We start from the raw sequence: 24,569 nt of genomic DNA on the forward strand, positions 1-24,569 counted from the left end.
ACTGAAAGAACCCCAAAAGTCAGGTGTTCCAATGCTTTTGTTTACATAGTGTAGCTTTGAAAGAGTTATCAGCTCAGTTATTATTAAGAACAGAGAAGGAGATGTGTCTCATTTATGTTTCGTCACTTGATTCTCATGAATGTAAAAAAAGAGTATGTTAAAGATGTGTGAATATGAATGGTATAAAATGAGAAAACTCGTACACTCAACACATCTGAGTGCGTGTGTTATTTTTTGCAGGTGAGTCAGGATGAGGGTCAGCAGCTCGCTCGGCAACTCAAAGTCACCTACATGGAGGCTTCAGCTAAAATCCGCATGAATGTAGATCAGGCTTTCCACGAACTTGTCCGTGTCATCAGGTGCGTTTTCACTTTGAGAAGTTCATCTCTATTTTTTGTGTGTGTGTTCACTTTAACGTTCATTTCCTGATATTTACATCTAGATTTGTTAACAAAAGTTGCCTTTTGTTTGAACCTATTTCTCAAGTGCTCCCAACTTTTGGAACACGTGACTTGTGTTACTTCTTGCCCGGGTGTGTCCTGTTTTTACTAATCATTTAAACAATGACCACCTCTGAAGATTCACTCTCAGTCTGGGTTTCAACTGTGAAGACTGCATTGTTGTTAGAAAGGATAAACTAACATGAAGACCAGAGAGCTATTGATGGTAGAAACATGAGTCATTTTGAAGCTGAGAAAAGACTTAATCCATCAGAACCATTACACAAGCATAAGCATCACCAGTAGAGCAAACTGGAGCATCCTGACTCCACAAGATCTAAATATTTCATCAACTGTAAGAATCTAAATACCAGACTGGAATTTAGATAGAACTACAGAAATGAATCACAATTATTCTGGAATCAAAAGTTTTGGATCCCAATTTATGTAGATTTTGGACACTGGACCTCTTTGAACGTTTAAAGGCACTGGCTCAGAGAAGCTGGTGTTGGATCTTTGATGATTTTTAAATGTTGAGCTATTTTAGGAGATGCTTAGTGCTTCCAAAATTGACTGTATAAGACTGTAGAAAGGACATTACTCATAATCACACACTCCGGTGCTTTGTATTGATTTAAGATTTATCATCACATCGAGGGAGTATTTCCTCGCCACAAGTATAGAGTCATGAAGAGTTATTTGGAGTTCTTGAAGATATGTCTGTCAAGCATGCAGGGATCCAAATGGAAGCTGTGGTATCTGAGGGAGGGGAAAGAAAAAATGAGTTGAGTGTCATCTGCATAGCAGTGTTAAGAAAACCCATGTGAGGATATGACTTCACCAATTGAGTGGGTATAGAGGGAGAAAAGGAGGGCACCAAGTACTGAGCCTTGTGGGACACCAGTGGTGAGTCTGCACGGGGCAGATGTGTATCCCCTCCATGTTACCTGGTATCAGCGACCTTCCAGGTAGGAAGCAAACCATTCCCATACTGTTCCATGGATACCGAGGCTCCTAAGGGGTAGTCTAATGGATCCAGAGCAGGTTTCTTTAAGATGGGAATGACACTTGCTTGCTTGAAGGTATTTGGCACATAGCCAGATGTTAAGGACCCGTTGATGATTGTGAAGATGAAGGGCAAGAGATCTTGTGAGATGGTCTGAAGCGTAGTTGATGGGATTGGATGCAAAGGGGAGGTGGTGGGATTGCAAGATTGGATGAATTGCAGTATCTCATCTTCTGTTAAGGTTGAGAAGCTTGACAGCTAGGATAGGGGATTCCATGTGTTTCCATGTAAACAGAACAACACCACACCTTTTTTTTTTTAAACACATGCCTGTTTATATATTTATATCTCTCTTTCTGTGTATTGATACACCTGTTAGAATACAAATTTAGCATTTCAATTGGCTTGAATGACATAAATTACTTTAAATGAAACTAAAATAACCACAAGGTGGCAACAAAATAGTTCAAATAATGTGTGTTAATCTCCAGAGCTGAAACTCTTAATTTGTAATTTTTTCTCCCCCTCACACACACACACACACACACACACACACACACACACACACACACACACACACACACACACACACACACACACAGAGCCAGATAATTTCACTGCAGCAAGAATTCTCATCATCGCCTCATTAAAATCCTCTTACAAGATCTCTGGGATGTGTAGGGATGTGTGTGTAGGGATGTGTGTACCATCTGTGACCCAATTCCTTCCCGTGACAGGAAGTTCCAGGAGCAGGACTGCCCGCCCTCACCGGAGCCAACACGTAAAGAGAAGGACAACAGCGGCTGCCACTGTGTGATCGTCTGATCGGCCTGTCACCATCGCCACTCATCCAGCTGCTATCACCAAAACCCCGACCCCTTCACCCTGCCTTCTGACATCACATCCTGTGCGGATGAATCTCTGTCTTTCTCACACACGTGCATGTCTTCAAAAGAGAATCGATAAACACGCAGAGTAGCTCTCTGTCTTACTGAGACGTCGCGACTAGAAGAACCGAATCGTGTTGGAGCATTTCACCTCCGCCTCACCTTCACTGTACTGACATCACAACACCCACAATCGTGAGTAATCTCACGCTTTCAACAGTCCCAACACAACACTACACGTCTCTTTTACTAAACATAAATGCTTTTTTGTATTCCTAAAGCTTTTTGTTGCCTTACAGAGACTGAAACATCACCAACAGACAACACAGGAATGTTTATGAGCTTTGTGTGGAGATTTATTTCGTGTCTTGTGCCACATGTTTGTCTACGTTCGTGTGCTAATTAACTACTGTACTTCACAAAATCAGTTCAAATCGTTTTTTTTATTAACAGAGCAGAGTTGACACAGAGCAGAGTTGACACAGAGCAGAGTTGACACAGAGCAGAGTTGACATAGAGCGGTTTTCACATAGAGCAGAGTTCACATAGAGCGGTTTTCACACAGAGCAGAGTTCACATAGAGCAGAGTTCACATAGAGCGGTTTTTACACAGAGCAGAGTTCACATAGAGCAGAGTTCACATAGAGCGAGTTCACATAGAGCGAGTTCACATAGAGCGAGTTCACATAGAGCAAGTTCACATAGAGCAGTTTTCACACAGAGCAGTTTTCACATAGAGCAGAGTTCACATAGACAGTGTGACACACAAATGTGTGTGCGAGTGCGAAATCCAGGACAGAAAGACAAGCCTTAAATTCACCTGTGAGTTTTTTCTGCTTCACCCTTTTTTTCTCCCTCACTCTGTCTTTCATTCACTGATGCTTTCTCTCTCTTAGTCTCTCTGCCTCTCTGCCTCTCTGCCTCTCTTTCATCCAACTTTCTCAATCTCTCTGCATCTCTCTAACTCCCTTTCTCAAGCTCTTTGTCTCTCTATCTCTCAATCTTTTTGCCTCTCTCTGTCACTCTCTTACTCTTTCCTTCACTCTATCTTCCTGCCTTTCCCTCACTGTCTGTCTCTCCTATACTCTGTTTCTCTCGGTCTCTTCTTCACTCTGCTGTTTCTGATCAAAACGTGATTTTGATGTGTTCTAGTTTTTTTGGTGTGTAAGTGTGTATGATCGTATTTTCTCCCTGTGGACTCCGAATCCTGCATTCAGCTCTGAGCTTGTTTTTTTTCCATCACTCTGTTCTGACTCTCAGGTTCTCCTCTTCACATTCTTGTTATTGACTCACTGTTCCCTAACACACACACACACACACACACACACACACACACACACACACACACACACACACACACACACACACACACACACACACACACACACACACATAGTGCCTCCACATGGACCATAACTGACAAATTATTGCCCAGAAGTCAATAAACTGTTCATTTTATCTGGTCTTCATTCATTTGCATTTGAAATGACAATATTAGATTTTTTTTTTCTGATCAGATTCTGTTTTTGGGTGTGTTTTTATTTTGCTGTAAATCCTGAAGCAGTTTCTTTACTTACAGCACTGTGCAAAAGTCTTACACTGGATTTGATCTTTTTACAGGACATTTATGTGTAAGTCGAGTCTTCCTCATTTCCGAACATGTGAGTGATTGAATGTCAGTGTAATTGTTGTTGTGGTTCACATTGTACATAAAAGTTCAGCACACGATCAAAAGAGAACAAACAGAGGAACCGTGTTGAATCTCAGAAAACGTTCAGCTCATTTTCTCCTAAAGCCTGCTGTCATGCTTCTGGTTTAAGTCTTTTGTGATGTTTTATGAGATCGTGAGTTTTCACTTCACAGAATCTTTTGTCAGACTTTTGCACAGTTCTGTACATCGATTCTGGTGTTGTTTCACAGCAGTGTGTTCTGATTTTTGAGTTTCAGGATCATGACTGAATCCGTCAGTTTTTAAAAAAAATTTTTTTGGTCTCTCCTGTTTTGATTCCACTTTACTTGTCTTCCTTTTTGCATTCACGTGTTTCTGTATGAGGGATAAAACCTTTACTTTTTAGTTTTTGTTCTGTTTGTTGTTTGCTCACACTGTAATATAAGATTAAAATACGATGGAAGTGATCCTCTGAAAAAACACGATTAAATGTTTTTACTATATACTTTTTATATGTTATTTTCTTATGCGACTAGTCAACAAGTATTTTTCTATGTTTGTAAGTAAAGGTAGCTCTCATGGAAAGAGCTCGACTGTTGTGTATTTGTAAAGAGGAGTATTTAATGATCGCAGTGTATAATAAATTTAATAGAGCGAATTCATTATGGGCGTGAATATTATTAGCAGCAGATTATTATTATTATTATTATTATTATTATTATTATTATTATTATTATTATAAAGTGCAGACATGAAGATTAGCCAGGTTTTAGTCGAAATCTTTACCCTCCACGACGTTCCACGTTGTACTTCATCAGGCTGTGAGGAATCTGATTCTCTCATCATGGTGTAGAGCTGCAATGGATGCTGGTCTCAGATCAGCAGGAAAAACTTATTTTGCAGCATTGAGTGTTTGCGTTTGCGATGTGACGGGAATTAGAATTTTGCATGGAAATAAAGATCCAACCCAGTACACCACTCAGTCCCTTTTTTTTGTTCTAGAACGTTCTTTGCATCCACTATATGTGTTCTTGCCTCCATCTGCTCCCTGTACAGCTCCTGGTGCTATAAGAATAAAATCTGTGATTAAAACAAGTGTTTGCCTGGAATGCAGGAGAAATGTTTTTCTATTTGCAACAACAACAACAATAATAATAATGATAAAACCTTTTTCTTGTTTTGCTGTAAGGAATACAGTATGAAATTACAAAAGCACAAATTTCTTTTCACATGATAATGGGAGTAACATTTTTACAGCTGCCTCAGTGTGTGTGTGTGTGTGTGTGTGTGTGTGTGTGTGTGTGTGTGTGTGTGTGTGTGTGTGTGTGTGTGTGTGTGTGTGTGTGCGCTTCTTGTCTTTCTAGTCTTGCAGTGCTGAAACTCATTAATCAGCTGAAGCTCAGATCTGTAAAACTCCTCTTGTCGCTGATTGTGTATCCTCTCCATCCTCCACACCGAGCCTCTGCAAATCAGACTGAAATCATCCAAGTTCACTTATGAACAGAAATTCGATCCAAGGCCATACACACACTCGAGTGAATGAGCTGGAATCTGTGTGTAAATTTAAACCCGTACACTTACAGCTACTTTATCACACACCGAGCGGTGGCGTCCCATTGACCTTCACTGAGTGATTTCTGACCTTATGTGGACATGGATTCAGTGGGTGGACAGGGTTTTTCAACTTTTACAGTGCCAAAGAAACAAAACGTCTAGTATTCATTAAAAGTTCACACTACAGTGCACAGGCATCAAAGATCCCCCATGTTAAGATCCTGAAGCTTGTGGCCAGAAAAGTGTACATAAGAAATAATAAACTGGGGCTCATTGGTGTATAACCTTGGAGACTGAGACTGCAGTGTGATGTCACAACATGATTTCTATATAAATGTTTATAAGGGTTTTTTTCATACAGTGTCCTGTGAAACTAAACGGTTTAATAAACAATGTTTTCAAATGATGTTTGACATCATCAAATAATTCATTAGTTCATTGATTCATTATTAATCATTCATTATTTGTGATTTCTATGTATTTGTAATCGGCTTTTGCACCACATTTAAGATGAGGCACTGTACTGTATATCAATGTAAAATACATTTTCCTCACTGAGTAACATTCATATTTTTCAGCAGGAATAATAATCAAATACACGATTTTCGCTTCTTCTTACCAATTTACAGAGTGTAAATGACGAGGTTTCATAACGAAGGATCTTTTCATTAGCCGAATAAAAATGATTTTTTTTTTTTTTTTTTTCATTTCAATGCTAGTTCATTATTCCTATAAAAGGGTTTGATATTGGGTTGTTCTGCAGAAGCTTGTCAGTGGGAAATATGCCAAGTTTATTTTCTTTTCAGTGAGCAGTTTATGGAAGTAAAGAGTTTCCTTCAGAAGTTAAAAATCAACAAATCCTGACGTTCAGCTCATTCAGTCTCTACAAAATCTGATTGACTCGATCAGTAAAAACGCTTTGAACATACATGCTTTTGAACACATACTCACACTGTGTGGGTGCTGAACTGTACCATTATCATTAAGAGATCAGGGGTGAAGTATATCTGAAAGCCTGCTCATTATCTTTTCCATCAAAGTGATGTAAAAAGCACATTACAACACAAAGTGTAGATTAAAATTCACAGTGTAATGACCCATTTTCTCATTTGTAAGAAAAAAGTCAAGGATCCATAATAATTATTCAAATGACATCAGAAACAAAATCTGAATACAGTTAAGCCATCAGGAAAATCACAAACATCAGGAGCTTTTCTCACTCTGAAATATCCTCTCAGCAACCTCGTGTTAAAATTACACAACAGGACACAAAAACATGAATGTCAAAATGACACATATGGCAAAAATACCACAGGAAATGTGCACAGCAAGGGCATTAGTAGTCAGGTCTGGTCATTTATCCCAAAGGTGTTCAGTGTGTTTGAGGTCAGAGGTCTTTAGCAGGCCACACAGTATCTTCCCATGTAAACCACATTCTATACAATATATTTGACTGTATCAGGATAGATGTTCAGGTGGTAGAAACAAAACAGGCAGAAGGTCAGGAGTCTGGGTAGGTTGATCAGCAGGAGATAAAAAATTGAAAGATTAGAAAAACCATGAAACAAACAAAAAAGACAGATGTGGTGCATCAGGTTGAATTGTTTGTGAGAAATTTTTATATAGAGATTATGTGTGTGTGTGTGTCTGTGTGTGTGTGTTATGTACTAATTGCTGCTGGACAGTGATTGTGTTATATTGCAGTCTTCATTCACAATTAATATAATCTTACATGTGTACTGATTGTTAAGGTCCTTATTACACACCGATCATTATCTCATCAATCTCACTTTGTCCCCAAAACATCCTACATGTGCGGTCCCTCTAATAAACTCGTTTCTAATCCTGTTGTTGTTGTCCAATGAAAGTCTCAACATCTCTCATTCACACACATGTACTCTGTCTTACTCCTACTGACTTTTATTTCCCTTCTCTCCAGGGCATACCACTACCTCTCCAGGATGTTCTTAACCTGCTCCCTACTCTCGCCAGAAATAAAAATATCAATCTAGTCCATGGAGACTCCTATCTGACCTTGTCCATCAACCTGTCCATCACCACTGCAAACAGGAAAGGGCTCAGAGCCGATCCTTGATGCAGTCCAACCTCCACCTTGAACCAGTCTGTTGTTTCTACTGCACACTTCACTGCAGTTACACTGTCTTCGTACATGTCCTGCACCACCCTCACATACTTCTCTGACACACCTGACTTCCTCATACAATCCCACAACTCCTCTCTCGGCACTCTGTCGTACACTTACTCTAAATCCACAAATACACAATGCAACTCCTTCTGACCTTCTCTATACTTCTCCATCAACATTCTCAAAGCAAATAATGCGTCTGTGGTGACTTCCTCTGCATGAAACCACACTGTTGCTCATAGATGGTCACCTCTTCCCTCAGCCTGGCTTCCACTTCTCTTTCCCATAACTTTATGGTTTGACTGATCAGATCGGTACCAGCACACTCCTTCATTTCTAACTTGCAGCACATCCTTCCCAGCTCGGTGCCCCTTTCTGGCCAATCAGTAAAAATTATTTTCTTCTTACTTAGTGTCCAACTTCTCATACAGCTTTTCATATGCCTTTTCCTTTGCTATATATAGCAAGTAAAGTACACACATCATTGACTCAAGTAAAAGCATAGATACTCTGGTTAAAAGTCTAAGAACTGACTACACTTTCTCACTCAAGTTAAAGTAAAGACGTTTGGGTTTGTACTTAAGTAGAAAATAGCCATTACTGCTACCAGTTTTAGTGTCATGCTGGTAACTGGACCTCACATCATATTAATATTTGAATACTAAATAATTTAAAATGTTGTTATCTAATGAATGTATCCAGGCTGCACATCCACCATATAGAACACAAGCAGGGAAAAGATGATGATGATCAGGTGATCAGGAAAGTCTCTGTTCTCAGTCATTTTTACATCTCTGACTCCCTCTGTCTCATTCACGTTAACCCCATACTTCCTGTTGCCTTTTTACCTGCTCAGTTTTTACTTTGTAGGCTAGTCTACGTCTGTGGAGCGTGATATACAGGAAATGATGTCAATGACAAGAAACAGATTGATGGACTGAAAATGTACACACTACTGATAAAAAAATTGTTTCATTTTTATTCTCATTTCATACTTCATTCTCCTTTTATCTGTTTTTTTTCCAACACTGCATTTCAGTGTGAGAACAATAAAAAAAAAGGCGTGTGTCCGATCAAGGAGAGGAAGAGAATCAGCTTTAACATTCTGACCTGAACATCTTAGAGGAACCTTGCTGAAAGACACATTAAACAAACACACACACACACACACACACACACACACACACACACACACACACACACACACACACAGAGGGTGAACAAAGCCGCAGAGATGAACTAATTTGAAAACAGAAATGGAATCTTTTGAAAGCTTCTGCGTAAAAGTAAAAAAAAAAATGCACAAGACAAAAGGCAAAAGGAAGAAAAGCAGTAGAAGGTTCTCGCTGAAAAGAACAAGGCAGCAGTTTTGTAAAATTTCATCTGAATAAACGACAAAACTTTTAGAACAACATAATTTGGACAGACAAGACCAAAGTGGAAATGTTTGTCTATTATTTTGTGTTAATGTAATAATTCTAAAACCTAATAAGGACCAGATGATTTATATATGTATACATCATGTGCATCCAGTACAGCTGTGTACGTGACCCTCCTCGTCAAAAGCGGTAGAATATGTATTCTATAATGTATATCAGTATAACATATATAATTATACAGTATATGAATAGGGTACAGTCAGGATTCCTCAATGGGCTAAACAGCCATATTAAATAAATGCCCCTCCTCCAGTAGTACAGTACTCTCTCTCTCTCTCTCTCTCTCTCTCTCTCTCTCTCTCTCTCTCTCTCTCTCTCTCTCTATCTATCTATCTATCTATCTATCTATCTATCTATACATATATATATATATACACACACACACACACACACACACACACACACACACACACACACACACACACACACACACATATATATATATATATATATATTCCAGTCAACACCCTATAGAGCTCTGTACAGCTGTTGACCTCTCCTCCCTGCCCCTACAGTGGTACAGTCTGTCTGTCAGTTTGTTTGTTTGTTTGTTTGTTTGTTGTTTTTAATATATATATATATATATATATATATATATATATATATATATATATATATATATATGTAAATATATATATATATATATATGCAGTGGATATGAAGTTATCCATGTGGACTATATAACTCCAACATTCATGCCACACTCCTTTATTAAAAAATGCACCTATCGTGTACGTGAGCGTCCCTAGTTAATTGTTTGTCCCCTCCCTCCCTCCCTCCCTCCTGCTGCATTGGTACATTCCGGAGTCTTTGATCAAAGGCGGTGTGGCGCGTGCGCGTCAGTGCGTGGTGCTGTATCGGGAGCGCGCGAGGGAATAAGCGGCTGTCAATTTATTTCGGAACGCTGAGAGAGAGACAGGGAGTGAGACAGGGAGCGGGACAGGGACTGGGACAGGGAGTGAAACAGGAAGTAAGACAGAGTTAGAAAACCGGGAGGATGATGGATGGAGTGAGCAGCAGTAAGAGCATGTCCTACAGCCGCTGGAGTTATGACAGGTAAGGAACTGAGTGGATGTGACTGGAACGCGCATCTCCGCACGCACACGAAAACACACACACACACACACACACACACACACACACACACACACACACACACACACACACACACACACACACACACACACACACACACACACACAGAGAGAGAGAGAGAGAGAGAGAGAGAGAGAGAGAGAGAGACACCCACACCCGGTTTAGCTCTTTTTCCTAAACCCCCCCCCAAAAAAACAAAAACAAAAAACAACGGACTTGTGTGTGTGTGTGTGTGTGTGTGTGTGTGTGTGTGTGTGTGTGTGTGTCTGTGTGTGTGTGTGTGTGTGTGTGTGTGTGTGTGTGTGAATGATTTACGAGTTAATAATGGTTGCAATAATCTAATAATGTAAATATAAAGAGTGAGATGAAGAGATTAGATTAGAAATAAATACATGAGACAGCTCATTTGAATAAGTTATTACATCATAACAATCACTTCCTGTCACCTGACACCGAAACTCCAAACAACACAAACAAACAACACAACTGTACAAAACAAGAGGAGTATGTAATCAGATCAGACTCTTCATTCAGCATGATTTCTTGTTCGTACAGGAGGAAATGGCCATCTGTCAGAGTCCTTGTGAGAGAAACACTTCTGTGTTTTCTTCCTCAAGGAATCCGGACGCTGGGGATTGTGTAGACAAAAGATCCAGTCATGCTGAACATTAATGCTGATAATAAACACAACTAACAATGTGGTGATTTGACACTTCATTAAAAGCCTCCCTCTATTGTTCTTTTTTTTATTTTTATTTTTTTTTATTTTATTGAACACATCCATGTCTTTACATATATTATTTATTATAATGATGTGGATGAGTATGACATAGCAAGCACTTTCTGCTGATCTGCTGTCTCATCTCTGATAGCACAGATAGCACACACACACACACACACACACACACACACACACACACACACACACACACACACACACACACACACACACGCAGTATCTAACCCTGTGATCTCCCTGAACTGTACCTCAAGCTGTGTCATCTGATTACAATCATAATCATATTAGACTAATTAAATAATAGCTTATTTTGAGGTGTCACTGTGGAGCTCCTTAAAGAACGAGGGTTTCTCCCACACCATCACACCTTCATCTAAGAGCGCATGTTAAAAAAGTTTTTAGTGTCACACATTGTGGTTTTGACTATGTTTCCATTCTCTCAGGTCCAGAACTTAGTGTCTCTTGCAGACAGATCCAGCAATCCAGATGCTGATGATGGAGATGGATTTGAAAGGTGGAGATGATTGAGATGGTGATGTTGGTGGAGACAGTGCTGATGTCAAAGATGGTTATGATAAAATTTTGTTGATGGAGACGGTGTTATAGGTGGGGAAATGTTGATAGTGTTTATTTGCAAGATGTGTTATGGTGGAGATGGTGTTGATTGAGATGGTACTGATGGTGATGTTTTTGGTAATGTTAGTGAAGATGGCTTTAGTAGTTGAGATGGTGTTGGTGAGATGGATTTGAAAGGTGGAGATGACGAAGATGGTGCTGATGTTAAAGATGGTTTTGATTATATTAGTTGTTGAGATGGTGTGGGTGAGATGGAATTGAAAATTGTAGATGATGGAGATAATGATGTTGTGAAGAAGGTCCTGATGATGAAGCTGGTTTGGATAATGTTTGGGGAGACAATGTTGCTGAAGATGGTGTTGATGGTGGACATGGTAATAATGGTGGAGATAGTGTTGATGATGCAGAGGAAACTGATGGTGAAGATGGTTTTAAATGTGTTGAGATGGCTATGATGTTGGTGGTGATGGTGCTAATGGTGGAGATGCTGCTAATGAGGAAGATGGCGTTAATAATGGAGATGGATTTGAAAGATAGAGTTGAAGCTGATGTTGGTTTAATGATGTTGATGGTGTTTATGTTGGAGATGGTGTTAATAGTAGAGATGGTGTTGATGGAGATGGCACTAATGTTAGTGAAGATGATGCTAGTGGTTGAGATTGTGTTGCTGAGATAGATTTAAAAGGTGGAGATGATGGAGCTAGCGATATTGGTGGAGATGGTGCTGATGTTGAAGTTGGTTTTGATTCGGTTTGTGTAGACATTGTTGGTGGAGATAATGTTAATGATACAGATGGTGTTAAAATGGTAATAATGGTGAAAATAGTGTTGATAAAGATTGTACAAATGGTGATGATGTTTTTTTATGTTGGTGGAGGTGATGATGATGGAGATGGCATTGATAATGGAGAAGCTTTTTGAAAGATGGAGATAATAGTATTTGTGCTAATGTTCAAAGATGTTGGTGGATATAGTGCAGATGAAAGAGATGGTGTTGGTTTATTTAGTTTTGATGTTGGTGGAGATGGTGTTAATGTTAATAGTGTTGGTGGTGTCTGTGTTAATGGTGGAGATGCTATAGATTATAAAGAAGGTGTTGATGGAAGCGATGATGTTGAGACAGGTGTTGATGGTGGAACACACACACGCACACACACACACACACACACACACACACACACACACACACACACACACACACACACAAACACATATATATACAATTCACACACATACTCATGGAGAACCTTAGTTTTCTGCTCTAACACTCAATTCTCAATCACTTAATCAGATGTGCATTATTAGCTCATTGTTCTAAAATATTTATGTCTGAAGAAATCTCTCGTGTTCAAGTCTGGTGCTTCTAGCAATGTTCAGACAGATTCACTTTGTACACCAGTACTTCTGAAAGTCTTTTGTTTTCTCGGCTTAACGGTAAATTGGGAATGTTTTTTTCTCTTCTTCAATTTTATTCCCAAAGTGCCGATGTAACTGCAGGTCCCTTCAGGAGGAACACTTCATATCTGATTACAAACCAAGATGATTAAACTGATTAAACGAGTGGAATCAGGTGGGACTCCTGCTTTGGTTGGCCAGCAACACTTCAGCATGCAGGAGAGCTTTAAAGGAAATCACTTTTGTATTAATAATCTGTAGATTGTGTAATAAGGGTAATGCTAGCATCACTTCCTGTCTCGCTTTGCTGCCTGATGCTGAGGTGAACTGGAGGGTATTACTGAAGCTGATGCCTGGGGATTTGAGGTGAAGGACAAAACACTGAGAGAGACGGACAGAACGATGGAGAAACAGACAGACTGAGAGCGGGAGAGAGATGTGTGAGAGAAAGGAAGTGAAAAGACAGGATGAGACCGACCAAGAGAAACAGAGTGTGGAAAGAGAAGACAGTGAGAGGTAGACATATACAGAGAGACAGAAAAAGAGTAAGAAGACAGAAAGAGACCGACAAAGAGACAGAGCTAGAGAGAAAGAAAACTGAGATATAAATATATAGACAGAGAGGGAATGAAAGTCAGAGATAGAGATGGAGAGACAGACATAGAGATAGAAAGAGTTGATATTTGACTGCTCTCTACTCCTCAGTCTGTCCCTCCTGAACCCAGAAGGATGATGATATTTGTTTTTTCATGTTTCATGGTTGTGAGCTGAGTGCTTCAGAGAGATCAGGTGTGAAGGTAACTGAATGTTCATGTCCTAACCAGAGGTTCCTAAAACAGCCAGAGGCTCTGTATCTTTACCACCAGAAACTTGTTCCATTCCTCCTATGAAGCTCGTCATCCCAGAGATCTGAGTGCAGAGCGAAAGGGAATGTGAACGCCTGCATGCTCTCGTTTCAACATTTAAATCTCATTTTCAATTCAGTAGTCATAGATAAGATTTATGGAAAATTGTTTGTGTTCCAGTGAGTCTGCATGAGGCAGCATATTCGTCAGATGCCAGTCTACTATAATTACACTAATAAATGTCAAGTGGCATCTCATTAGTGTCTGAAAAAGCCGGCGAGTTATTAAGCCTGTTTACAGCCAAGCACATGTTTGAAACACATCTAGCAGAACCACATGCAACAGAACCACCCCTAAAAACCATACTGAACAGAACCATACCTAAAAACCATACTGAACAGAACCATACCTAAAAACTATACTAAACAGAACCATACTTAAAAACTTTACTATACTAAACAGAACCATACCTAAAAACTATACTAACAGAACCATACCTAAAAACTATACTAACAGAACCATACCTAAAAACTATACTAAACAGAACCATACCTAAAAACTATACTAACAGAACCATACCTAAAAACTATACTAAAAAGAACCATACCTAAAAACTATACTAACAGAACCATACCTAAAGAATATACTAAACAGAACCATACCTAAACAATATACTAACAGAACCATACCTAAAAACTATACTAATAAATCCTTGAGCTCATTATGTAGTTGGGGACATCTAAGGAAAACATGGGGCGGGACTTAATTTGCATATTTTGTGCATATTAGTTTGACTTTATTTTTGGAATAGAGATATTGCTGGATCATATATTTTTGTAATTTCTTGGTTAGATTTTTTTGTAAAAGATTGGAAAAAATACAATTGATAAAAGTGATAAAAATAATAATATATATTTCTTTACTTATTTATAAAGATTTTTATTTATTTATTGTTGATTTCTGATTTGACAGACAGGATGGGGTAGAAGTGATGAAGAAAGGTTTCAGATGAGTGTCTTATCTGGGAATAATGAGATTTTGTCGGTCATAAACGTTAAAATCCTACACCAGAGATGTGAGAGGTGAGACATGAACGCTTCTCGCTTTCTCTCAGGAACAATAAGGAGCACGTTCTTCTTTATTCGCATGCACAGTTGGAAACATTGTGGCCTTGGAGCAGGAGTCCTAAACCGAGTTCTTTTATCTATTCGTAAAAAGCAAACCCGATGTTCCACTCGTTTTGTATTCGCTTTTGAAGAACACAGACTATTACAGTGTGTATTGTTTGGTTTCGAGCCATTTGGGAACTTCTTGTTTCTGTACAGATCGTTCTGGATGTTATTGTATAAATTGGATTTGATATTTCATTGTATTTTGAACAACAAAAAAAAAAGACAGCGAGTGATCGGGGCGCTCTGTTTTGGTTTCTGTCATTCGCTTGTTTTGCTGTTGTGTTCACCTGTTTCGTGTTCAATCCAAGATCAATGTGTTTGTATAGACCCCTGTTTTGAAAACGAGTGTGTGCGTCTGCTTTGTTTCCCAGTTTCCGTTGGTTTTTCTTTCGTTTTTCGATCGCTGTGACGTCGTTCCTCTGTGTTTAGCTGATTTCTGGGTAAATACTGTGCAGGTTGAGATGACTCACTTGTGTCCTGCCTTCACACATAGACACGATGTATGGCTTTATGAGCTGTAGTTGAGCGTCAAACAGATTTCCAGAACAAAGCAAAGACGATTAGCCCTCGCTGTGTCATGTGGCTTTTATACGTAGACCTGAGAATTATTTATCTAATGAAAGAATATGCACTGAGTATATATACTGTATCACACAGTTTCTCTTTGTTTTTATGTTTACACCTTGTCTACATTCGAGGCCTTGCTCTATCCTTTGTAAGCTCAGAGACGTTTTTATTGCTTCAGGGTTTTTTTGGACTCGGGAGCAGAGGAGACGACGGCTTCGTAATGAGGCGTCCTGGGATTTTACATCGAACACTTCTCTTTGCGAAAAGAGAAATTTGGGTTAACGCAAGAATTTTCCAGTGGTTTTAACACATTGGCACATTCTACAGGTCTTGTGTTCCTCACCCAGTTTGAGATTTTGTGGCTAAAGCCTGACAGATCTCCGTCTTATCATTTGAAGTTAATAAACACATGCTGGTTCATTAGGAAAAAGTGTTAATTTACTAATTCTGTTACTCCTGGAAGTGGTATTTCTTTAAAACATTGCTGAAAGACGGCTAGAGACTTCACCAAGTGAAGTTTTTTTCCATTTGTGCCAGAACAGAGAAGATTCTTAAAGCATTTTTTTCTTCGACCCTGAGAGATGGAAGGAGCAGTCAAGCAGAGAGAGAGAGAGATATTGGTGCAGTATAGGGGTGAGATAAGTGCTGTGAGGTAGAGGGGTGCTGGTCCATTATTGGCTTTTTGTAGGCAACAACAGTGTATTGAATGTCATGCGAACAAAGCCAACACGCAACATACTCACTTCAAAATTCTGAACGTCATTCGATCAAATCTGTCAGGAAACAATGGAAACCGGAGCTCAGCGGTTCCTTCTGTCGTTTACTTCCCGTTAAGGGTTCTAAACAGATGACTGAGGCAGACATATGAGCGAAATATGATCAAATAAACATCGATAAATGTGAAAAGCAAGTAAGAAAAGGCCTTCAGGAGCTGGGGATTCTACTACAGTACAGAAATGGAGCATATTCAGTTTGCTTGTTTGGGTTAAACCTGAAGAAACGCCCAGTTTTTCAGCATTAGGAAAACGGATGAGGATGCAAAAACCGTAAACTTACAGCCAGAGAACCTGTAAGATAAGCTGACTAGCTATCCTGGATGACGCCGGAGTTGACGCCGGGATGGTGGTTGTTACGGCAGCGCTGTAAGTATACCCTGATAGATTTTTGCTGGCGTGTCGCTGTCAAGGAAATCGGAATAAAGATTTAAATATCTTAAGAATAAAATGCTTTATGTGTTTTACACAGTAATCCCTCTATCAATCCCCACGGCTTCAGGCAGTTTCCATGGTTACAAGTCTGCTCCTGAGATGCTCATTTACACTCTCTCTTTTGCTCTCCCTGGACGTCTGAGTGTTATTACTTTGTAGAGAGCGTCCTCGTTTATGGACGTCTGTCCTCACGTTTGCCTGAAACGCATCGGCGATCTGTGAGCGTGGTCTTATTTGAACACACGTGGGCGGGGCCGTAGCGTAGAAGAGAATTCAGAATCGCAGCTCAGCAGCGTGTTCAACTGTTTGAATGTGAAAGTATGGTCCATTTATACATGCATATATTTCTGTAAAGCTGCTGTGAGGCAGTGTGTGTTGTTCTGAAATTGCACATGGTTGGAACCGGGACAGTAATTGGTCTTTTCAGTAAGCAGGACACGTCTTTCAGCAACCACATTCGAACACTTCCACTCTGTTCCACTCTCACACATCACACGAACCTTCACCCATCACTCATGTCACAGAGCAGCTCAGATCTTTCTGTTTTCATCACCGCGCTGGCAGTCAGTGTCACGTCACAGCCGTCAGCGAGGACGACTACGGATCATCGCTTCAGTTCAGTTCAGATCAGATCCAAAACACGCTCCTAGGGAATATTGTTCAGCTTTTGCAGCAGATGAACAGTGCCAGGGATTGAACACTCTTCTCAGCACACACGATGATGCTGATGCACAGGATTTTTTAGAACGTCATCGTCATCGTCATCATCATTATCAGAGTGCAAGGACTATCCTGCACTAGTGACTTTGACATTTGAATACACACACACACACACACACACACACACACACACACACACACACACACACACACACACACACACATATATCATGATTATCATCATCTCTATCATCATTGTCATCAGATTACATGGAGTAGAGCTTCCCAAAACATTTTTCGGAGCTAAACCGAAATTTGGCACTAGTGAGTTAGGAGACGTTTTAAACATACACTCTTCATCATCATCATCATCATCATCATCATCAGAGGCACATATGAAAGTAAGACAATTGGCTGAGATGGATTCTGTTGTTGGTAATATTTCTGCTCATTGATTGCTGTATTGTTTAACTTATTAAACCCTTTGTAGTGACATGACAAGTGGAACCATGAGCTCAGATTTGAAACTAGAAGACCCTAAAAACCCTGAAACTCGCTCACACACACACACACACACACACACACACACACACACACACACACACACACACACACACACACACACACACACACACTCAACTGTGTGTGTGTGTGTGTGTGTGTGTGTGTGTGTGTGTGTGTGTGTGTGTGTGTGTGAGCGAGTTTCAGGGTTTTTAGTCAACACTCAACACACTCATTACTCATCTCAATCCATTCCACCACCATTTATTATTTCTATTTGATCATATTATACTGTTTACACTGCAGTTTTTGCACTGCATTGCGTTTGTTTACAAATACTCTCTTGTTTATCCTCTTTTGCACATTACTGTTCTGAAGGAACGTTGTCTCATCTTGCTGTGTACTGCGCCAGCTATAGATGGTAGAAATGACAATAAAAGCTTCTTGACTTGACTTGGATGTGTGCTGAGAGGATTAAAGCGACTGCGCTCTGAATGAAATGCATGCAGCGTCTCTTTGTGTCACCATTAATAGCAGGATTAAGTGCTAACAGTTAAAAGTACACGTTAATACAAGTGTGAGGTTTGAGTCACCGTCAGCGGCTGAAGGCAGCGTCACATTAGAGCTCGGTCTCTGTGTAGACGTGGCCCTGAATATGAAAACGCATTCTGAATTATAGATCGGAAGACTCTGTACTTCACACTGATTCAACAACGCAGCAGCGGCCATGGGTTTGGAGACGAGCAGCTCATCATCAGGGTTATAAAATCCTTCCTCAGGACACATCGCTGTACGTTTAATCACTGTGGGTTAAATCCAGACCAGAGGTTTATGAGCAATACTCTGTCTCTGTGACAGAATGTAAATGAAATTACACTATTTTCAGCCATTTTACTTTCAGCCATATGGACTTCTACTCCAAAACGTTACCACAACTTTGGAGGCACACAATAATATAGGAAGTCTTTGGAAGCTGTAGCATTATATTTTTATTTCATTTGAACTAGCACACTCAAATCTGTTCCGGAATGACACTGGCCGTGTGCACAGTCATGAAGATATGACTTACATGGGATGAAGATCTTGAGTGGCCTGCTATAGACTCAATAGCTGACTGACTGCACCCCAGACCTCCACACCATACATTTTACTAACGCCGTTAAGGCTGAATAAGCTCAAATCTCTACAAGCACATTTTTCAAAATCCAGTGGAACATCTTATTACAACAGTAAGTCTGAACCAAATGTGGAATGGGATGTTACACTTACGAATCTTATGGTCAGATGTCCACAAACATTTGTCAATAGAGTGTCATTTTTAAGGAGCAGAAGCTGAGCTCGATTCATTCACTGCTGAAAAATCATCAATCTTCATCATCATCATCATCATCATCATCATCATCATCATCATCATCACGTGTCAGCTTGTTTTTGAAATGTTAGAATCATGAGAGTCCTATCAGACGTGTGTGTGTGTGTTGTAAAACGGTAGGCGGAAGTTTTTTTTTTGTTCTGGAGCGCCACCATGTGGCGGAGTTGAATCCTTGCATCTATTTCTTTATATGATACAATATTGAATGAAGGATGAGGTTGTATAATTGTATTGTGATTTACAGTCTGAGTGAAATGTGTATTTTTACTTAATGCATTACATACTCAAATTTCCCCACTGTAATAAAGGTATATTTAATTAATGAAGTAAGCACTAAATATTGGATATATAACGTTCTTTACAGTATCTCACAAAAGCGAGTACACCCCTCGCATTTCAGCAATCATTCTTCTTTGATCGGAAAATCTCTGTATGACTTTTGCCACTGTACTGTAACTCAGTTTCAGGATGTTAACGACCTTCTTAAAGCCTCGGCATTTTTGTGGAGAGCAACAATTCAAATTCTCAAATCCTCAGAGTTTTTTTCCATGTTAAACATCCAGTGGTCAGTATGAGAGAATTGTATTTAAAGCACCACATTTTACTCTGCTCTAATACAAGATGCACACATTTGTGTGGTCCTGTCAAGCAAACAACAACATGAATGATGAAAAGGACGTGGCTTTGTATGGTTACATGACGTACAGCTGTTATCACTTAGGGGAGAGGACAGGAAATCTGTACTGCTGTACAAGCTGCACATTGACTACTCTAAAATATATCCAGGTTCATTTCTATAGTTTTGTCCCTTGAGAAAAAAAATACTACAACGGTTGCTGAACTGTTAGGGGTGTACTCACTTTTGTGAGAGACTGTATAAAGCGTGAAAGTGATGTGGTCAGTTTTTTCCCACTGGTAATTATTTTAACTGAGATTGGTGCTGAAGTGGGTAATTTCTGAACACTGACCATATTGAAAACTGCTTAATTTCTATTCATTTTAAACACTTTAACAATCTCTGAGAGCTAAAAAAAATGTAACATTTTTGAAATAGTTGGCAATAAACGCAGAGTCTGTGAATTTTTTCCTACAGAAAATAAATAAAAATTGGTGTCTATTTTTTTCTAAAACAATAAAATACTCTTCTGATAAATTTTGTGCATTTTTGCTACAAAACACTTTGCTTTCAAATATAGTTACTTACATAAATTCACAATATCTATATCTATTAAATGTCCTGTCTTTCTGTCTTAGTCTGCACAAAAAAAAAAAAAGAATTGTGGACACCTGACCATAAGATTTGTATGTGCTCTATGAACATTTGCTGTTAAATTAATCTTCACATTTCTGGAAAGATGTTTCACTAGATTTTGGATTGTGAGATTTGTAAACATTCAGCCACAAGGGTGTCTGTAAATTCCAATACAGCTGTAGGGTGAGGAAGCTTTGTTACAGGCTCACTCAAGATCTTTAACCCCAATTCCTGTAATCCATATAAAAGCGCTGACTTGCACAGGGGGGTGTCATGCTGGAAAAGATTTGGGTCTCTTGGTTTATAAGGGAAAATGTAATGCTACTACATCCAAAGAAATCCTGTACAACTGTATATCTTTGATCTCTGTGGTATTAGTTTGGGGATAAAACATATGGATAGAGAAGTCAGGTGTCCCAATACTTTTGTCCATATAGTGTATGTTAATGTGCAGGACAATGACATAAAGGTGTAGTTTGAGTGTAAGGCCACAAGTGGGCAGATTGGTTCTGTTGTTAATTGTCAAATCTGACAATTATTTATCAAACCCAATCTCTTCGTCCTAATGATTGTCTTCATCATCATCATCATCATCATCATCATCACCATCTTCTGCATCATCAAAACCTTCTTCATTCACTGCATCATCATCGTCATCATCTTCATACCTGCCATCTTCATCATCAGCAAAAACATCCTCATCATTATTATGCTCCTCCTGAAGGTTTGTAAACAGTGGTTTGTAAACACACACACACACACACACACACACACACACACACACACACACACACACACACACACACACACACACACACACACACACACACACACACACTTGTCTTCAATATGTGTGTGGGTATGTGGGTGTGATTTCAAAGTGAATCAAAGTTTGGTATGTGTTTCTATTTTCCTATAATCGGTTGGTAAACATGGCGTTTGGTGGACGCCCATATCCAGATCGAATTATAACTGAGCAGTTAAGTCAAGTCAAGTCAAGTCAAGTTTATTTGTATAGTGCTTTTCACAACAGACACAGTTGAGGGTTAGGGGCCTTGCTCAAGGGCCCAGCTGTGGCATCTTGGTGTTGCTGAATTTGAACTCGTTTACCTGTTTATTTTCAGCATTCAATGTCTCAACAATAAGCTACCACCTCCTTGTACACGATATGATGAATTTATAGACATGGAAATGCTGGATCTCATTTCATTATTCTAAGTCATTATTTTAACTGTTCTCCATTTCTCTTTGTTGATCCTTTTACATTCTATTTATTATTTACTATACATATTATATTTCATGCATCTCTGCACTACTCGCACTTCAACAGGAATGTACGAACATTTGATTAGTTCAGCGATCTAGGTAGCTGTAAATGTTATGAATGTGTAATAACACCTTATAACCACAGGTTATTACTTACTCCATGGAAAGGGCTTAGAAAGAATTTAAATATATACACATACATATGTAATATGTGACGTCTGTTATTTATTCTGTGTCTAATTTATTTGGGTGGTTGCCATGGTAACGTGGTTAGGTGGATGTGCTTCATGTGTCAGACATGGAAAAGATGGCAGCTCAATAACAACCTCACACACACTGTGTGTGTGTGTGTGTGTGTGTGTGTGTGTGTGTGTGTGTGTGTGTGTGTGTGTGTGTGTGTGTGTGTGTGTGTGTGTGTGTGTGTGTGTGTGTAAGAGAGAGAGAGACCACGAGAGTGCGCTATACACATTGTGAATGCACTTAACAAGGCTGTGACGTCATGGGTGGTGTGACGTGACAGATTTGACTTTAATAATAAGTATTATAATAATATAATTAATAATAGTATTAATAAGTATTTAATAGATGAATTCAAAGACTTTCATATTCAAATGTTTATATTCTTTCAAAAGAAAGAAAATATTTAAAATATGTAAATTATATTAAAAGAATAAACAAAACAGCTGGTCAATAAAAATATTTATACAAATACAAATAATAGAATTATAAACACCATTTATTAATATCCTTAATGTCCTTCTTCCCTCTTTTCTCTCTGTATCAGAAATAAAGGTGAGGTAAAATAGAGGATGTAGATAATCAAACACTTCATTATGAATAAATGAATAAATTTGATGACGTTACTGATGACATCACACACACACACACACACACACACACACACACACACACACACACACACACACACACACACACACACACACACACACACACACACCTTCAAGGAAAAAACAGTCGTCACTTTACTGAGACGGATGCAGTGAGATTACCTTGGCAACTGTGCGCCCATAGGTGTTGCCATGGCAACCGAAATTAGCAGCACCTTATAGTGCTTCTCCTTGGATAAGTCATGAAAGAAAGTGAGAGAGAGAGAGAGAGAGAGAGAGAGAGAGAGACCCAGCCTGAGGGTCAGAAGCAGAGAGGGAGAAGCAGACGGAGAGAGAGACAGCAACAGAGACACTAGACAATAGAGAGATAAGGCGAAAAAGTTTGGAAGAAACTGAGAAAAAGAGAGAAAAATACAGAGACAGACACACAGAGAGAGACAGAGAAAGATGAAGAAATTTAGAAAGAGTAAGTAAACAGAGAAAGAAATACACCATGAGACGGAAACACAGACAGAGTGAAACAAAGAGACAGAAACAGAAAGACAGAGACATACAGAGACACAAACACAGACAGAGTAAGACAAAGCGACAGAGATGAAATAGAACAGACAGAAAGGCAGATAGACAAACAGGAGAGAGACAGAGATGTGGAGAATTAGACAGGAAGAGAGAGAGACACAGAAAGAGTGAGACAGTTCACAGACTAAATTTTATAAAAAAAAAAAACGAAGAATTCGGTACTTTTGTTCTTTTTGTTGTTCATTTCTTTGTGCAGTTAAAAAGAAACATTGTTTGGAGTAAAACACAATGAACACACTTAAAGATGCAGATTAGATTTTCTGAGCAGTTTTCTTAAAGTGGATCAAACAACCTGAAGCTCAGCAACTTCCCTCAGCTCTAGTCTGCCTCTGATTATAGATTATAGATTTCTCCATCCTGAGAGGACGCACCGCATCTCGTAATACTCCTATACTCTGTACAGCCTATTGAAGGTTATATGATGAAGGACAAATTATTTCATTTTCCCTGAGACACAAACACAGAAGCCCGACTTTGCTCAGTGTCCACTAAGCACACGTGCTGCTGAAGCATTCAGTAATAAAGGTGATTATATTTAGTCGCCTCGTAAAGGTCATCCTGCTCATCTTCAGCTCGGAGACGGAGACGAGGAAAAACATCTAGCACCGCACCTTCACATCCATGGCCTGAGCCGTCCACCAAATGACACTGATGTGTACAAAGAGAAAAATCCAGCTGTTTAGCTGAATCGATGTTCATTAATTATCTGTAACCGTCTCGTCCTTCATGCTCGCAGAATCTGAGCGATTTCACTTCCAGGACATGCTGATGCTCTTGAATGAAAAGTGTGATCTGGTCTCATCCCAAAAGCTTGACTGTGATCTTTCCAATTAGCTCAACTGGTGTGATAATATAATCTATCAAACATTGAAATGTTCAATTCTTATTGATGTCTATATTATTATTATTATTATGCCATTATATATTTCTGTATTTTAGCAAAACTGAATATACAAAACATGTTTAATAGTGAAAATATTTATATTTTATGACAGACTGTTACAGTCTTGTTGTTACTGTGTTTCTGTGTGAAAAATCATTGACATGATAAAACTTGTACAGAGTATAAGAGTATTACAGGATGTTGCAGTGTGTCTTCGCACAATGGAGAAATCTATAAGCTATAATCTATAAAATCTGTTCTTCAGAGGTGCCAAGATTTTATCACACCAAATATTTGTTCAAGGGGGTCTGGGTGGAAAGTTTAAAGTCCAAAAAACTAATCTTTGCTACAGATCATCGGATTCAGTGTTACTCTAGTTGAGCTTATTGAATTAATAATGTACAGGATTTCAAAAATTATATTATATTATATTATATTATATTATATTATATTATATTATATTATATTAT

The 24,569-nt window shown here is 39.0% G+C and overlaps 2 protein-coding genes and 1 long non-coding RNA gene across 7 annotated transcripts in view; 2 read left to right on the plus strand and 1 right to left on the minus strand.

Annotated features, from left to right (window-relative positions):
• The window catches only part of rras2 (RAS related 2), a 36,192-nt gene extending 31,528 nt beyond the window's left edge, over positions 1-4,664 (plus strand). Inside the window, exons 5-7 of one of the 3 annotated variants that reach the window (XM_083558647.1) lie at positions 241-359; positions 2,184-2,983; positions 3,044-4,664. In XM_083558647.1, the coding sequence (XP_083414773.1) occupies positions 241-359; positions 2,184-2,271 (207 nt within the window). In that variant the 3' untranslated portion in view covers positions 2,272-2,983; positions 3,044-4,664. The remainder of the gene's footprint in view (positions 1-240; positions 360-2,183; positions 2,984-3,043) is intronic. The other 2 variants (XM_083558649.1, XM_083558648.1) reach the window with 2 other exon arrangements.
• The window catches only part of LOC310735674, a 171,327-nt gene continuing 149,946 nt past the window's right edge, over positions 3,189-24,569 (minus strand). Inside the window, exons 2-3 of one of the 2 annotated variants that reach the window (XR_014536344.1) lie at positions 5,602-7,820; positions 3,189-5,553 (exon numbers count right to left, since the gene is read on the minus strand). This is a non-coding gene — a long non-coding RNA (uncharacterized lncRNA). Of the gene's footprint in view, positions 7,821-24,569 lie in introns of both variants that reach the window. The other variant, XR_014536345.1, reaches the window with a different exon arrangement.
• tub (TUB bipartite transcription factor) overlaps positions 9,954-24,569 on the plus strand; it is a 45,848-nt gene continuing 31,232 nt past the window's right edge. The window contains exon 1 of one of the 2 annotated variants that reach the window (XM_083558556.1): positions 9,954-10,197. In XM_083558556.1, the coding sequence (XP_083414682.1) occupies positions 10,139-10,197 (59 nt within the window). In that variant the 5' untranslated portion in view covers positions 9,954-10,138. The remainder of the gene's footprint in view (positions 10,198-24,569) is intronic. The other variant, XM_083558558.1, reaches the window with a different exon arrangement.

This window comes from Silurus aristotelis (assembly GCF_946808225.1).
Source record: "Silurus aristotelis genome assembly, chromosome: 13".
NCBI classification, from domain to species: domain Eukaryota; kingdom Metazoa; phylum Chordata; class Actinopteri; order Siluriformes; family Siluridae; genus Silurus; species Silurus aristotelis.